A 16,077-nucleotide genomic window follows, 5' to 3' on the forward strand; every position below is an offset into this window, starting at 1 on the left:
ATATAACAAAGTTAATATGTTGTTGCTTTCATCCTAGGTATCTGGAATTCGTGGACGGCCAGGGCCTGCTGTAAGTGTTTGAACTTAAAAGAAAGTGAATATTTTTTAGCCTACTTTTCTGTTGGAGACACATATAGTCATATCCAGATCAGGAGTCCTAATATAAGAGTTTATAAACCAAAATAGTACAAAAGAAAGATCTAAAAATTTAAATCAAGCCTGACTAGCTTAAAATATTACCACTAATATCGAAAAATGAGGACAAATAATGCAAGAAAGTCTATGAGTATAGTGATTTGTAAATAGACAGAATAGGTAATTGGGAACAGATAACCAGTGATCAAAGGAAACTAGATGTTCCCTGCTCAAGTCAAGGGACCAAAATCTGTTTAAACTTACTCATCTCTGCCATAAACTGCAGATGTAAAATGCTACACGTGGAGCATGTTAATAAGTTTGTTCTGAATGTCTGCCAGTAAAGCACATCTGATCTTCACTTGCATGATATAACCTGGAGGCTATTGATATTTAATTAAAAATAGACATTCTCAGCTCCACCCAGACCTAGCACATGTTGCCTCATTGGGCAGCTAAGGTGTTCCAACAAGATCTGAAGGCAGTAAGTTTCTTGCCAGAATAATATGTTGAGCCTTATGGCAGTTCCAACAGATGTGCAACAAATTTCATAAAACATATACTATTAGGGGAAACACTCTATAAACATATATATCATACTATCATAATGCCAGCTATGATGAATAATATGTTTGTTGTAAACAATATTCCTTTAGAATATTTTAATTTGTGTTTTAATTCATGTTATTTCTTTCTGTAAAAAAGTATATTTCAATGCAATGCTGTTTTTATTTCACAGGGACCTCCAGGATCACAAGGATTTAGAGGAGACAGAGGCCCAAAGGGAAAGCCTGTAAGCTGACATAATACATAAATATATTTATATATACATATATATTTAGACTTTTGCCATATTGCATGTTTAGTTTAGGAATGACCATGCATACCTCATTTCCAGAGACTTTCTTGATCAATAAGCATTCCCCCAGGTTTATACTTCTTCCAAACATGTCCTAGGGCAGGCACAGCAGTGTGAGACTCATTTAAAGGATTGCTTAATCATTCCTCCTTTTTGCAATCTTACTGAAAGCAGAAAGGGGTGTTAGAGCAGCTGGTTTTATGGCTTACATGGGTTAACCATGAATCAGACGTGTTTGGTAAATATGCAGTAAAAGCTTTACAAGTGATCCAAGTGGCACAAGTTCTGTCTCAAAAAGTACCCATAATTTAATACCTTGATAATTTCTAAAAACTGCATTCACTGACCTCTTTACTGACTGCTAGGTGACCAAGTGTTCCCATTGCACAGTGCACAATCTTTATGTGTCTTGATTGTTAGATTTTCCGATCAGTCAAGGAAGAGTCTTGATCAAGATATATATATATATATATAAAAAAAAAAAAAAAAAAAAAAAAAATATATATATATATATATATATATATATATATATATATATATATATATATATATATATATATATATATATACTATAGATAGATAGATAGATAGATAGATAGATAGATAGATAGATAGATAGATAGATAGATAGATAGATAGATAGATAGATAGATAGATAGATAGATAGATAGATAGATTGTATATGTAGGTAAAAATATAAATGCCCCAAACAGTTGTTTGGGGCAAACGAAACTCTTCAGGTCAAAACATATTCTTAGCTCTCCAGTAGAATATATATATATATATGTGGTTTATTTCTATTTGGTATAAACATAGAAGCATTGTCTTTTTGGTGTATGTTTTAAATAATAGTGATTTAAGTTTATTCGCTTTTAAAATGTATTGAAAAACCGTCCTCCCTTAGATAAAATGCACTTATACAAAGCACAAACAAATAAGCAGTGTTCACAATCATGTACCAATCAGCCAGCCTGCTTTGATCTCACAATACGTCACTGATCATTGATCGCGGGGGTTCCCAGGAAATAATGCGAACTGGCGATGGTCCTGGTAATATGTGAATATAAATTACACTCCCACCAAAACAATAATTAAAAATTGTGAATAATATCTAGAACTGCTGCTTTTTCAAACCCTTAAAGTCCAAAGTCATGTCCTCTAGGTGGTAGATGCGATCAACAGATCTTAGCCATTGGTGTATGGGGGGAGCCATGGTTTGTTTCCAGTACTTAGGAATGAGAGCTTTAGCTGCCTTGAGCAAATGGGGAGTAACGGATTTGCGGTAGCGGGCAGATGACACCCTCGTGTCGTGGAAAAGGACAGTCCATGGGTCATTTGCGACCGGTGAGCCCTGAATGACTTCGATGAGAGATAGTATAGTGGCCCAGTAGGGGCGAATGATCAGGGCAAGTCCACCAGATATGTGCATGCGTTGCTCTCAAACCGCATCTCCTCCAGCACAGGTCAGGTATCGAAGGTAACATAATGTGGAGTTTAGCAGGTGAATAGTGCTATCTGGTCAACAGCTTGTAGTTGGCTTCTGCAGTCCTGGAGGATATGGCGGAGGTATGAGACAATGAAAGGATGGTCTTTTCCTGCAAGTCGGTAAGAGGGCTTTGTAGGTCCAGCTCCCACCGTTTTAAAAAGGTAGGGGTAGAATGGGGGACGAGCATGTCCAAGGCTTTGTAGAACAGTGATAGTAACCCTTTGCAGGGTTTTGTGTGAGCCAGGAGCTGTGCGATTGGATTCAGAGAGTGTAGGGAACACAGCGGTTGTGGAAGAGCTCTAACAAACTGTTTCAGTTGGTAATATTTCCAATAGTCCATAAAAGACAGGGGCGAGGACTGGATCAAAGTAGTTGCAGGCAATATCCCATCTGTGGAGGTGATGTGATGAAGGAGGGTGTTTGCGGAATGAGGGGACCAGCGTTGGAAGGAAGGATCTTGCAGCCCTGGCAAAAAGTACTGATGGCCCAGTATCGGCATAAAGTAACAGTTATAAGGGAGGTTGTGAGATTTGTGGAGTGCATCCCAAACGCGGAAGACTGAACTGGTAAAGGGGGGGAAAGAGAAACAGCGAAGGCTCTGGCCCTCGGGGGGATCCAGATCTGTGTGAACAGAGGCTCAGCTGCCAGATCATGTTCCAGTTGGACCCAAAGTTTCTCATGGGAGAAGAGTTGCCAGTTGGCAATCCGCGAAAGGGTGGCAGCAGCCAGGTATCTCCCAAAGTCGGGCACCACCAACCCCCCCCGGGGCTTGACCCGCGAGAGTAGGGAAAAAGCCACTCGAGGGTGTGAGTGGCGCCAAACGTATTGCCTCACCAGGGAAGACAACAACTTCACAAAGTTACTAGGTACATTGAATGGAAGCATTTGGAACAAGAAGAGTATCCTGGGCAGCACATTAATTTTGACCACGTTCACAATGCCTAGCCAGGAGGTAGCAAGGTGATGCCACTTGTGGCAGTCCGATCTGAGTTAAGTAGAGGGATATAGTTAACCCGAGACATATCATCAATATTAGCGGTGAGATGGATGCCTAGGTATTTAAAGGGAGTGAGGTTGCCATGCGAAGGGGAAGGACGGTCGCAGGGAGGAAGCCAGAGGGGGAGGAATAGTGATATTCAAAATTTTCAGATTTCGATAGATTAATTTTGAAGTTGGATATGTTGCCGTATTGACGAAATTCAGAGAGAAGATTGGGGAGGGAGATGAGGCGCTGTTGGACATAAAATAGTATATCATCCGCATAGGCGGTGTATTTGTGCGATGTCAATCCAACCGTAATACCAGCCCCCCCCCAGGTGGTCCACCCAGGAGACCAGCTACCCGGGGGGACAGAGAATCAGGGGGGAGCCGAACACCTCCTAAAGACAGGGAGGGGATGGTCGCCAGGAGGGGGAACCGAACCAAACCTAGGCATGTAAGGCACGGAGCCCCCCCCCCCGCGAGACCCAGCATGAGAAAATAAACCATATAATAAAAATAACCAGCATAACATAAGAATTATAAAAAACCGAGGTAACAAAACAAACTGCACAGGGCTCCCCAGAAGGAGGGAAGGTTAGCCCCCTAAGTCGCGGGAGGCGGCACAAGGGGGTGATCTGTAAACCAGCAGGGGTGGAGATAACTTCACTTGGGAGACATCAAGGCCTCAAGGGGACTTGTGCAGCTGCTTATAAGTGGCAGGTCACTTCTGTTTCTTGGACAACCTTTGCCATGGAGCATCCATGGGGCAGACAGTGGGGGTAATGCATCCTCTGCCAGCTGGGAAGTTCCGGTGGTGTGATGTTAAGATCAAGGCAGAACTTCTCCAGGTCTTCAGGGAACCTCAAAGTGGCGGAGCGGCCATCCCTGGAGGCAATGAGGCAGGAGGGGAAGCCCCATTGATAGGGGATGGAGTTAGCTTGTAGCTTCTCAGTGAGGGGCTTCAAGGCGGTGCTCAAGGGTCTCCCGGGTCAGGTCCGGAAAGAGGGATAGGTGAACCCCGTCAAATTCTAGAGTCGCGGCTTCCCTCGCCCTGAGCATGATGAGCTCTTTTTCAGGGTAGTGATGGACCCTGCAGATGACATCCTGGGGGGTATCGACTTGGAGGGTACGCGGGCGGAGGGCCCTATGAACCCTGTCAATCCGCATGGGGTTATCTATAGGGAGTTCCAACAGTCTGTTGAAGATGCCACATACCGTGGGGAGAAGGTCAGGGGCCTTGGCCGCTTCAGGCAGGCCACGTATCCTGATGTTGTTGCGCCTATTCCTGTTCTCCTGGTCCTCCATCTTATAAAATGCCATTCCGTGAGCCCGGATCAGTGTTGCTGGGTGCAAGGTTTGGTGAGGGTAGTTATTAGCTGGCAGTAATTAAAAGCGGGCATCGCGGAGGAGTTACGAAGGTGAACGTCCTCACAGCAGCATGCGTAGGCCACGCCCCCAATCTCAGGAACATTAATTGTGAAAAAAGAACAATCTCCTCATGGTGTAGTATTGGTTTTGGCAGTTTTATTCAAGTTAGCCCCAATAGGGCAAATAACAATTACACAAACCAATTAAAAGAGTCCAGTAAAATAAGCTCACTGTATTGAAAGGATCAGACTCCCGGTTGGCTTCCCCCACTGCACAATGGAGTGGCGGTGCACCGGAAGAGCCTAAATACGGCATGTGATCTGGGCTGAAGTGCAAAAACGTAGCGACGTATGTGACTGCTTGACTGCTTGTTTCGTCATAGAACTGACGTCGTCAGAAGCTGATGAGTTTGAGTGTCAAAGGAAGAGGTCTCACATGGTGTGGTGACGGGATTGGTGGATGATTTTCGGATCCAATTATTCTCAAACTATAGGGGTGCAATAACTTGAACATTCACATAGTGTTGGATTTTTACCTAAAGGCACAGGAGGAGGATTACATCTTATAAGCGCTGCTAATGCTCATGAATTGGCTATGATGATTTGAGGCGTAAATCTTGTTTTATGATCAGATGTGAATTATAGTAGCTGTTGACAGTGCATGGAAATTTCATATAAACATTTTACCAATTTGAGAGTTTGTTCTAATTCACTCATTCTGTCCCATTGGTTCTTTTATTGTCATCCTTTGAGCGCTGGGAGAAAGTGATTGAGAGGCCTTGGGACTGTTACTGTTTTTTTTTTTTTTTTTTTTTTAAGTTTATTCACTGGGAGTAAAAGTTATAAATATGCCACTATTTTTTCTTTTAATTTGCAGGGATGTACATAGTAAACAGAAGGTATAAGGGTTCATGCACATGCATGGTTTGACCCATACAGCACAAATTCTCAGCATATCTTGGTGCAAGGACGCTATAGCTGCTTAAAAGCTCTGGGATTTTATGGTGCATGGGCAAATTTGTACATGTGCATGTAATGCTTGACTGATAAAAATATTTCACATTCATCTTCAAAAAAGTAAACCTTATAACTAGGGATGCACCGATTCCATTTTTTTAAGAGTACCGATGCTTTTTCTTAAGAACCCACCACAGGGTGCCAGCAAGCCAGCCATTAAACATTAAACAAAAATTAACATGTTCAGTACCAGATTTGTGTCAACAATTGTCTTTATTTTTCAAAACTTTAATGTACACAATAAAGGCCCATATTGGCTGATACCAATACATTGTGACCAAAATATCGGTATCGGCCCTGAAAAAACCATATCGGTCTAGCCCTACTCTAAACACGTCAGCCAGTCACTGTGGACGTTTCATTTATGATGTGATACCTTGGGCATTACAAGAAAAAGGGGGGGGGGGGGTTTAGGTCTAACTTAAATAGTTGGGTGCAATGTCCCGGGGAATAACGCAAGTTTGCCGGTCCTACCCCTGGCTCTAAAACGTATGCAGAAAAAAGCTATACTGGAAGGGACCAGAAGACAAAAAGAGAGCCTTTTGGGGATGGATAAATGAAGCCACAGGGTATTGGATAAGTCAAATAGAATGTATTTTATTCAGGTGTGAATAATATAAACACAGTTACAGGCTATGGTTCAAGCACAGGCGTACAGAGGTGTTGGTAGTGCAAACAAGGGTGTATAGAATAACTATTGTGGTGTAACCAACATTGTGAGAGGTGGTGAAAATAATCAAGTAAAGTGATAAACAATACAGTTCAAAAAAACTGGGCATTACAGCCACTCTGGTGTGATATGCCTTTGTATAGTGTATGTTTGTGAGTACCTTTTTTTTTTAAATACAATAAAGCTTTTTACATTGAGGATAATGCACTAGGCCAGTGCAGTGCACCCTCTTTCTATTCATCACTGATGCATAGGCATGAAGTCAATCTCCAGATTTTTGTTTATTTACAGTTTTGCGTTTCTTTGATATTCATGGTTTCGCAATGAAGCACAATTTAAAATTCAAAAATGTATGTTACTTATTCACCAAGATTAAGTTTTATCTTTTAATAGTAGGAAATTTGTACGTTATGTTGTGTTTGCGTGTTTTATGATTTTAGTGTATTTTATGTATTTTTTTCATGTATTTTTATGTAAAATGTTGTTTTGATGAACATTTGCTATCAAGGAACCTACAAGATTAGTAGTGCCATGTTTTTATTCTACAGATCTTGTGCTGTCACAAAATCTATGGTTTGGGGGTTTTTTTTATAAACTCTGAAAGCTTTAGGGTAAAAATTACAAAAATGGTCATGCCACCTGAGGTCAAAAGTGGAGCGCAGGGCCTGACAGTGAAAGGACCACGTTTAGTTCTGGCAACTAAGGCGCTGTTAAAAGCCAGGTTTAACCTTTATGGTCCACAAGCTGCTCTTCTAGATGTCTGTCTTGTGGGCAGCCAGAACAGCATCTTATGCTCCTCCAGAGCTGTTGCTGCAGACAGGAAGCATACTTACAAAAAAACACAAGGCTTGCTATCTATTTTACCTGGGCCATTCTTAACAAGGAAATATCCCAACAGAGAAGATGTTCCATTCCTTTTCCCCTCACCATTTTTATCATAGTATATGGCTTACAGCAGGTCTACGTAAAAATTAGGCCATCATTTCTCAAATAGATAACCTTGTGTCGAGAAAAGAAAAAAATGCCTGTACTTTCTTTTAATCTTAGTTCATTAAGTTTTTTTTTTGTACACATACAAAGAAGAGAGAGGGTATAAAGTTGTAAGGTTCAAGTAATCTAAAATGGTAAGTTATATACATCTAAGAAGCATTACTGTCTTGGATCACCTAGATGGGGCAGGGAAGGCAACAACCCAACTAAATTAGTTAAATGCTACCTTCTCGGGGTAACATAGTGACAAGTGACACAATGCAATTGGTGGGTATGTCTACTAGTAAAGAGAGGATTCGTGAGCTGATAAGAAGTGTGGCTAGTAGCAAAGGGAAAAGAGGAAAAGTCATGCAATAAAGAAAAGATTGACTGGGGGTAGGAAGAGAGAGGAAGGTCAGAGTAACTTCATCATGGTTGATTGGAGGTTTGAAGAATGTCTTCCTTGATCCAATCCTGAAATGTAGATGAGTAGTGGAACATACACTAAGAGGTCCAAGTTATACTGAACTGTTCTTCCCTGCTGTTTTCCTGCAACAGCAGATGTTCCAGGTCTCTAATAGAATCAAGTTCAGTTGCCCATTCCACAAGAGGAGGTATAGATGTTGTTTTCCAATAACAGGGTTTGACTGTTCTGGCTATTGCTAGGAAGTGCCCTAGGACATCTGTAGAATTACAGATTACAATACACTGGCTAATACTTAAAAAAACTTAATCTGGCAATTAAAAAATAAAAGTTATCAGCTGCAAGTACTGTAGCTGCTGACTCTTAGAAAAACACATACTTACCAGTCCATAAAGTCCAGAGCTGTCTTCCACACAGCCAAAGACTTTGCAGCTTTTTTCCCATTCTGCCGTTTTGGATTTAGGAGCCAGCTGTCAATTCCTGATCACCTCCCTTGCTGAAGTGCCGCTATGCATGCCTGAAGCCAACAGACTGCGGGGAGTTTGTACTGCAGTCTCCTGGGATGTGTGACATGATATCCCAGGAGGCTACGGGTGCTTAGGGCCACATCATTCTTACCTAGGTGAGAAAAAAGGAAGTGGGACCAATCACCTAAATAAAAAAGTACTTGCTTCCTTTAAAAACAAACAAAAAATACCTATTTACATTATTTTGCCTTCATTAAAAGAATGGGTAATCCCAGCAGATTATTACTCTGATTGATTGAAAAGGAGGATTCCCCTAAGGGTTTGGGACTTTAAAGGCACTATAGATATGCAAAAACATTTGTAAGTAAAATTGTACATTTTATTAATACATGATAAAAGAGAAATAGCAAAAAACACTCAAATGCAATAGCAAACAATAGATCATATTACATCAATACACAGAAGAGTTGCAAAATGTTATAGCGTTACAATACCCTTGGGTATTGTTTTATCATGTATTAACCACTTTAGCCCCGGAGGATTTGGCTGCTCAATGACCAGGCCCTATTTTGCAATTCGGCACTGCGTGACTTTACTAAAGAAAAATATACTTGGTATTAGTGCTGCGCATCTTCACTTACCTCACGATTCGATGCGATTACGATTATTAGGGTCGCAATTCGATACGATTTGATTCCGCGATGCATCACGATGCATCACGATTACTACAGGGACCCTTTTCTAAAGGGGGATCTATGGGGACCCTGCTCTAAAGGGGGATCTATGGGGACCCTTCTCTAAAGGGGGATCTATGGGGACCCTGCTCTAAAGGAGATCTATGGGGAGCCTGGGCCTGCCTTAAAGGGGATCCAGGGTAACTGAGCTCTAAAGGGGGATCTATGAGGACCCTGCTCTAAAGAGGGATCTATGGAATAGATCCCCTTTAGTGCAGGGTCGCCATAGCAATAAGCATATGGTTTGCGCAAAAGTTATTGCGTTTACTATCTACGGGAAAGATTTATGTAATTTTTATTGTTTTTTTTTTTTTTTTTACAAGTAATGGAGTCGATCTTACATTTTTTGCAGGACTGCGACATTGCGGCAGACAGATCGGACCCCTAACTGACATTTTTTACATTTTTGGGGGTACCAGTGAAATTACTACAGTAATCAGTGCTAAAAATATGCACTGTTACTGTAAAAATGACACTGGCAGGGAAGGGGTTAACAGTATGGGTGATCAAGGGGTTAACTGTGTCCCTAGGGGCGTGATTCTAACTGTCAGGGGGCGTGGCTTGGGAAGTCATCACAGAGACATGCGATCCTATATAGCAGTATCACATAGCCTCTGTGATCACTTCAGGGAGAATGACAGACAGCTGTGTTTACATCAGCCGTCTGTCCTTCTCTCTCAGCTGCGGGAGATTGCGAGTGGCCGGCGGCCATCGGAGTTGCCTGTCACACGCACTGGCTGAGTCTCCTGAGCGAGCGACGTAGAACTATGTTGGTTTGCCCAGGAGCGGCTGCCTGCCACAGTAAATCTGCGGTGGGCGGCCGTTAAGTGGTTTATAAAATGTACAATTTTACTTACAAATGTTTTTGCATATCTATAGTGACTTTAAAGTCCCAAACCCTTAGGGGAATCCTTCTTTTCTGCCTTCATTAATAAAACAAAACCTAAAAAACTACCAATGTACCTGTTATCCTTATGTAGCTGGACAGGAAATAAAGGGTGCTCTATAAAAAACAAAACTACAGTAGAAATCCACTCTGCAGATATCTAGCTGCCTGCATATGAAAAACATAATGTTCAAACAGCACCAAAGCAGGCGGGGTGTACTTCTGTGAGCCAAGCCATTGGCAACTGTGCAGGGATGTGCATTAAATACATCTCTATAATGGGTTCAAATGGCAGTCTTTGAAGGGTAAAGAGAATCTAGATTCATATTTCATGCAGTCATGGAGGAACAAACCGAGGAAGCTACATTGAAGACTCCCTATATAAAGGCCTATGTCAGGGAGGGAAAGGCCAACAAAAAGGCCAGAAACTTAAAATGCTGAAAGCCAAAAGGTAAACTAGACCCAAATATAAGAGAGGATTCATCTCAAGGAATAGAAAGAGAGAATTCCCCAATTCCAGAGACAGATTTCTGAGGCACCAGGCAAGGGAAAACCTATCCAGAGATTTTACTGGTTCCATGGCAACAAAATGTTAAACTGAAGAGGCCTTCAGTGACTAAAGACTCCTTTGCAAAATGGTAAAATTGGACAGATCCTGAAATGTAGAGATTAAAACCAATGTCAAAAAGTCTGAAATTCCTTTATGTGAAATATACTTTGGCCTAAGCTTAGTTCAGGACTAGACCAAGTTACTCCAAATAATAAGTCAGTTCAAGTGATGGTTTCTGAAGATTTTAGATCCATCCAAACTGCTGTATTAGCTGGACAGTCAAAGCAATGCTACTTGACAGAGCCACAACAGGAGGTTGAATGGTTATCCCTCAAAGGAGGCATGAGATTGCAGTAAAACTGGAGTCCATATTTTGGAATCCAAGATTTGGCAGATCCCTTTTTAGGGTATGGTCATTGTGAATAGGTTAGAAACAAAGATTCTAGAAACTTGCCAAAGGAACAGAGGAATAGACATCCAGGAACAGAAGACTCGAGAGGGCTCAAATTGAGATCTGAGGTCTGAGATTGAGATGAATGTGCAGTCTGAACCATAGGCTTTTCGCATTTGCCAACAGTAGCATTTCAGATAAAGAAAAAATATCTAGAATCAATTTAAAGAGTGATTGGGTTTAATTTACTGAAGGCAAATATGCTGTTCTCTTTGAAAGGGAGTTACATTTAGTAGAAAATTTGCCCAGAGTTTAGTGAATGTGGTTGTCAGGGAATCAATACCCTGTGCAGTCGCACTGGCACCACTAACCGGCGAATGCCTATGCGCATGCGCGTACGAAGAGGCGCCTTGAATAGCTAGAGGCTACCTTACAATAGCTCGAGGCTACCTTACGATAGCTCGAGGCTACCTTACGATAGCTCGAGGCTACCTTGCAGTAGTTTGAGGCTACCTTACAATAGTTCAACGCTACTAAATTGGCGCCAAAACGGCCTATTTAAACACAGCAGTCACTCCAGGTAATTGCTGTGTTATCATCAGCTCTCCTGTATCCTGTGCCTGTTTATATTCTGCTGTTCCTGTTTACCTGACCCGGCTTGTCTTTGAATTCTGATTACCTGCTGCCCGCCCTGACCTTGGTTTGTCCTGACTATTCTCCTGCCTGATCCTGATCTGTTTATCCGCTACTGGCTATTGGTCCTGGACCTGCTCCTGGCTCCACCAGGGAATCCGGGGGACCGCGACCTGGTGTTAGCAAGCAGCCAAGTCCATCCCCACCCTCTGGGGCCCTGGTGAAAACCGGCTAACACTTAGACTCAGCGCCTCTGGTGAACCTGTGCCACGCCAGTTACCCGGTAAGCCACTCCTCTTACGTCAGGCTCTGCCACGTTACCCCGTGACAGTGGTGAAGTTTAACCACATTTCAAAGCTAAAGCAATACATTTATCTGTACTATATCCAAAGGATCAATCACAGTAGTGGAGAAATCTCTGCAGTGTAGAACAGCCAGTGTTTGAACTCGGAGAAGAAGCCATCATTTACAGTAACTCAAAAATAGAGTGAACAGCTGTAATAAGGACAAACAACATCTTCCCCTTTTTGGTAGTAATAGCTACAGACTGAAATCAATCCAAAATGCAGGAAGTATCTCAACTGAACAAGTAAAATTCAGCAAATCTGTATCAGAATCGGCAGGGAAGGGGGAAAAAGGATGTTAGGGAGCTATGTTTTCGAGGTGGTCCAAAAAAGAACCCTCTACACAGAAGGCAAGTGAGCCTAAGTACTACATATGGCCTGTCCTACCTATACAACATGACCACAGTTACATGACCAATTGACTGATCTGTAGCAGGAGGAAACACAGGCACCTCCACACATGCTTCTCTGCCCCTAAGCTCCTTCCTGAATTAGAGCTGTGTCAGTAGCAGTCAGGAAAAAGTAGGTACCAACTGCTAGGAAATAAAGAGGGCTTTTAATGATATTTGTAAACAGGACAAATAGAAAGCGTGAACCTCGGGGGCAGAGATAGCAATAAAAACCTGAAAAGAGTTCTATTCTTTCTACACTCTGTCCAAAACGTAAAAAAAAAATTTGTTTTGCCCTTGATGACACGTTATTATATGTGGCATGAATCTACCAGCAGCTGTTTATAGTAGAGAAATCTTCCATATCAACAAAAAAGAGCAAAGTTAAAGAAGACTCATCCACTTTCCTGAGGACACTAGCAAAAAAAGACATGCTGGTTGGGGTGAGGTTATCCTGCACTGGCTAATGTTTCTTTTGTTGCTTTCCATTTATCCTGTAGGTGGCAGTATTATTCAGCAATCTAAGATTCCCTGCATCCCGCAATGGATGAGAAGGGAAATACAGTATATATTTGGCAACACACAGATTATTCTTAAATTCAATAATGTATTGTCATATACATTTAAAGCGGTAAAGCAAACATTTATTATAGTAATACTTCCCCCGACTGACAATGCTGCTGTCTGCTATGCCCCCTGTGCTCCTTCATCCAGAGTTGAGGCACTCTAATACAGGAGGTGTGTTACTGGTCAGATCACTAGGTCAAAACAGAGGGAAAAAAGCCTAAAAAAAGAAAACTAATGCAGCCACCACATCTAATGATTGGTAGGCTGCAATATGTTACATTTGGTTTTGGATTTAATATCACTTTCATTCATTAAAACAATGGTCATAATAGATTTCAGAGCAAGTAGATCAATCAGATCATGCTTTGTGGCTTAGATTATTTCTACAAATGTACATATTCCATAGTCAAGATGTATTAATGGAGATGGAAACCTTACAACATATTCCTGATTACCATTTCATCAATGTGAGTTCAATCCCACTTGCCTAATGAGAGGGGATAGCAAGTAATAGTGTTGCATCAATCCACATATTGTACAGCTGGTTTTGCTTAGAAAATATAAAACGGCTTTTTTGCCTATAGTAGTTTTGCCTATAGTAAATATTAGCTAGGTTAACCACTTCTGGACAGGAATGTTTTACCCCCTTTAATGACCAGGCCATTTTTTGCGATACGGCATTGTGTTACTTGCGCAATTGCGCACTCGTGCAACGCTGTACCTAAATAAACTTTATGTCCTTTTCTCCACAAATAAAGTTTTCTTTTGGTGGTATTTGATCATTATTTTTTGCGCTATAAACAAAAAATGTGCAACAATTCAGAAAAAAAAAAAAAAAAGAAAACCAATATTTTTTACTTTCCACTATAAAACGCAATAAAAAAAATAAAAAAATCAAATGTTTTCATCATTTTAGGCCAATATGTATACTGTCACATATTTTTGGTAAAAAAAAAAAAAAAAAAAAACAATAAGTATACGATGATTAGTTTGCAAAAGTTATCGCGCCTACAAACTAAGGGATAGATTTATGACATTTTTATTTATTTATTTTTTATTTTATTTATTCAAAAATTGACACGTCAATACAAGTAAATGCAACAATGCAGATATATCAACATTCGGCCATATCAATCAAGATTTTTTTATTTTTTACTAGTAATGGCGGCGATGAGCGATTTTTAGCAGGACTGCGACATTGCGGCAGACAGATCAGACCCCTAACTGACACTTTTGACACTTTTGGGGGGACCAATGACATTACTACAGTAATCAGTGCTAAAAATATGCACTGTTACTGTAATAATGACACTGGCAGGGAAGGGGCTAACGCCAGGGGCAATCAAATGGTTAAGTTGGTCCCTAGGGCAGTGATGGCGAACCTTGGCACTCCAGATGTTTTGGAACTACATTTCCCATGATGCTCAACTACACTGCAGAGTGCATGAGCATCATGGGGAAATGTAGTTCCAAAACATCTGGGGAGCCAACGTTGGTCATCACTGCCCTAGGGAATGATTGCTAACTGTGTGGGGGATGGACTCACTAGTTGAACATAGAGATCTGTGTTCCTGAATAGCAGGAACACTAGATCACTGTGTTCATATGTGACAGAACGCCGGTCTGCCTTGTTTACATAGGCAGACTGCCATTCTGTTTCTCTGGGGAGCGATCGCAGGTGGCAGGCGGACATCGCGTCCACCGGACAAGCTGATTGGTTCCCCCTCTGGCCAATCAGCACAGCGTGCGCCCCCACTGGTACGTCAGGTGCATCGTTTGCGCAATAGAGTCGACCTGCCACAGTATATGTGCGGCAGTTGGTGGTCAAGTAGTTAAGTGTATATGTAGATACCCTCCAATCACTATAAGTATTTAGATATACACAGCTAGATGTAAGGATTCTTGGCCAAAAGAAGTATTTCAATCTGAAAAAAAAACAATTATTTATAGGTTTACATAATATATTCAAATTACACACTAAACAGTATTTACAATACAGTGTACAGTATAATACAGTACAATAGTACAATACAGTGTACAGTATAAGTACGGTGGGTTACATGATATTTACAAATTACACTATAAACCATATTTACAATACAGCAGTGAACAGTATAGAGACATAGCTCATAGTATGTGGCACCACATCTAAAAGAGTATGAAAACCAAAAAGCAGAAAATGTATAGGACTTTAATGGTTGACAGTTATAATCCCAAATAGGAAAGGAGAGTACTCATGAAGGTATAAAAAACAACATTTATTGTGGTAACATGAATAAAATATAATTAAAAAGCATTTTAAAGATATATCCAAAACAACTAGATACAACATTCATGTATGGGTATATGGCTGTACAGAGAAAACTGTTACGATGGCCCATTAATATTCACAACTTGGTTATGTAGAAATAGATATACAGTAATTTTCCATATGCAGAGCAAAACGGGGAAATTGTTGCACCAACATCAATATGATGTTCAGTAAAATGTTGTTTTTCTATACCTTCATGAGTACTCGTCTTTTCTGTTTGAGAATATAACTGGCAATCATTAAAGGCCAATACATGTTCTGCTTTTTGGTTTTCATATTTACGGTACAAGTATCAGGTTAGTTTAGAACAAAAGTAAGTGCACTTCTGTGACCCAGAAGAAAAGTATGACCAAAAAAGCTTTGGCCATACTTCTCTTTCATTGGTCAGAAGATATGTTTCAATATGATTATACAACCTTTGTACAATCAGCCTAAAATGTACCAAAACTATGTAATATGAAGACCTAACTAATCTATCCAATTCGTTTGTTTCTATTCAAACAGGCCCTTGCACTACATACTTGTTGCTAGATCTAAAAAAGATTGTGTGACCCAATAGTAATGTGTGTGGTGAGCTTAAAGCATTCCATGGCTACACCCCTATATTTAGCACCTCTTTCAGTTAAAAGTCAACAGAACATTTGAGAAGATTTTTTTACATTTTTGGAAAAACTTTGCCTAGGCCCACAAACCTTGCCTGAATATATTCTCTCTGTCAATAGACTTCATCCATTTCAATGAGGAGAAATTAAAGGATGGCGCTCAGGTGTGTTAATAGCTGATAATTACCCCAAAGGAGACATAGATAAATGATCCAATAAAAGTTTATTCCATGAATCCAAAGATAAAAAGCAATGTGTTAAATGAGTGATTCCTCCTACCAGTCCATGAAGTCTC

At 40.8% G+C, this 16,077-nt stretch overlaps 1 protein-coding gene across 1 annotated transcript in view; it reads left to right on the forward strand.

Annotated features, from left to right (window-relative positions):
* COL5A2 (collagen type V alpha 2 chain) overlaps positions 1–16,077 on the forward strand; it is a gene marked incomplete at its 5' end in the record, with an annotated part of 151,068 nt that overhangs the window by 54,382 nt on the left and 80,609 nt on the right. Inside the window, 2 exons of the mRNA XM_082261749.1 lie at positions 38–70; positions 875–928. Of these exons, the coding sequence (XP_082117875.1) occupies positions 38–70; positions 875–928 (87 nt within the window). The remainder of the gene's footprint in view (positions 1–37; positions 71–874; positions 929–16,077) is intronic.

Source organism: Pelophylax lessonae (genome assembly GCF_965119305.1).
Source record: "Pelophylax lessonae genome assembly, chromosome: 6".
Taxonomy (NCBI): domain Eukaryota; kingdom Metazoa; phylum Chordata; class Amphibia; order Anura; family Ranidae; genus Pelophylax; species Pelophylax lessonae.